The 1407-nt window shown below is 62.1% G+C and overlaps 1 protein-coding gene across 1 annotated transcript; it reads left to right on the top strand.

The window, feature by feature from the left end:
• Window positions 1-682: 682 nt before the first annotated feature.
• Window positions 683-1108, top strand: LOC138862951 (uncharacterized). The gene has a single exon (XM_070126158.1). The coding sequence runs from the start codon at window positions 683-685 to the stop codon at window positions 1106-1108; it is 426 nt and encodes a 141-aa protein (XP_069982259.1).
• Window positions 1109-1407: the final 299 nt, after the last annotated feature.

The following is a 1407-nucleotide window of genomic DNA, read 5'->3' as shown; positions in this document are numbered from 1 at the left end:
TGGGTTGGCGAGGTGGGCAGCTGGTTGAACCTCCAGGCAGGACACAACCACCGCCACCGAACCCAAATCAATATTGTCCAAGCCCCGTTACAACACCCCAGAGCCCCGCTGTAGTGACCCTTCACTATCTCACCCATCCTGGCTCTCCCCCTTCCCCTCCTCCCCCTCCCCCTCCCCGCCCCTCTCCCACACTCCCCGATCTGGCCTTCTTTCCGCTGCAATCTTGCTAAAATTCAATCTTTTGGGAATGCAACGCGGAATATCAACAGGATGTTAATATCCATCGCGCAGAGCAAAAAGCCACCCGCCCGGCTGTCCCCGAGGCCCAGCGCCGCAGACACGGCCTCGGCCCCGGTGGCCTCCCGCTCGAGGAAGGAAAGAGTAAATGAGGATGGCACTCCGAGTCCGAAACGAAGGGGAAGAAGGAAACGCGGCGAAGAGGAGGCGGCGGAGGGGAAGGAAGGCCAACAAAGGTTAAGGCGAGAAGAGAAGGATGAATTAGCTCATTAATTAATCAATTGATTAATTAATGAAAGCGTGCGCGTGTGCAAACTGTCCACGCATGCATGTGTACGTGCGTATGCGTGTGCATGAATGTATGTGTGCGTCCGTCCGTGAGCGTATGCGGGTCTGACATTATGGTCCCAGGAGGGCAGGTCCTCCTTCGGACGGCGGTCTGGGAATGCCCTTTGGCCTGGCCTCACGTCCTCCGCCCCTGGGCCTCGTCTGCGTGCACGCCCACCCACCCCCTCGGTCCAGCCCGTGCGAACGGCGCCTCTCGCCCCTCGCCTCGCCCGCCCGGTGCCGCTGCTCGTCTCCCTCATCGTCCTCGCCGTCGCCCTCGTCGCCCTCACCTCGTCCTTCCCTCTTCCCCCCAGTCCCCGCCCATCCCCGCTCCTCGCCTCCCTTCATTTCGCCCACCTCTTGCCCCCGCCTCTCCTTCACAGCCTGCCTGCCCACCCCCGCCCCCCGTCCTCTCCTTCTGGCCCCTGCCCGCTCCCCAACCCCGCACCCCCGCCCCCTGCCCGGCACCTACGAAAATGTTCCCGCAAATTCTTCTCCATCACGAGATAAAAATCTTCCCCGAATTTTCCTCCGTGAGATCTAAAGGATTTGTTTCTTTTGCGGGGATTTTTGCTGTGACTCGGGGGTGGGGAGGAGGGGAGGAGGGAAAGAGGGGAGGGGCGTGGGGAAGGGAAAGGGAAAGAAGGGAGAGAGGGAAGGGGCGTGGGGAAGAGAGAGGAGAGGGAAAGGGGAAAAGGGAGGGGAGGGCGGGAAAGAGAGGGAGGGGCAAGGGGGGAAAGGGGGAAAGAGGGGAAAGGGGCGTGGGGAAGAGGAGGGGGAGGGGGCGGGGGGAAGGGGGAGGGGGAAAAGGGGACGAGCCGAGGGGGCGCTTGTTTGTCTGCA

Source organism: Penaeus vannamei, chromosome 10, assembly GCF_042767895.1.
Source record: "Penaeus vannamei isolate JL-2024 chromosome 10, ASM4276789v1, whole genome shotgun sequence".
Classification (NCBI taxonomy): Eukaryota; Metazoa; Arthropoda; class Malacostraca; order Decapoda; family Penaeidae; genus Penaeus; species Penaeus vannamei.
The sequence above is the reverse complement of the archived record's forward strand: the minus strand, read 5'-3'. Positions and strand labels throughout refer to the sequence as shown.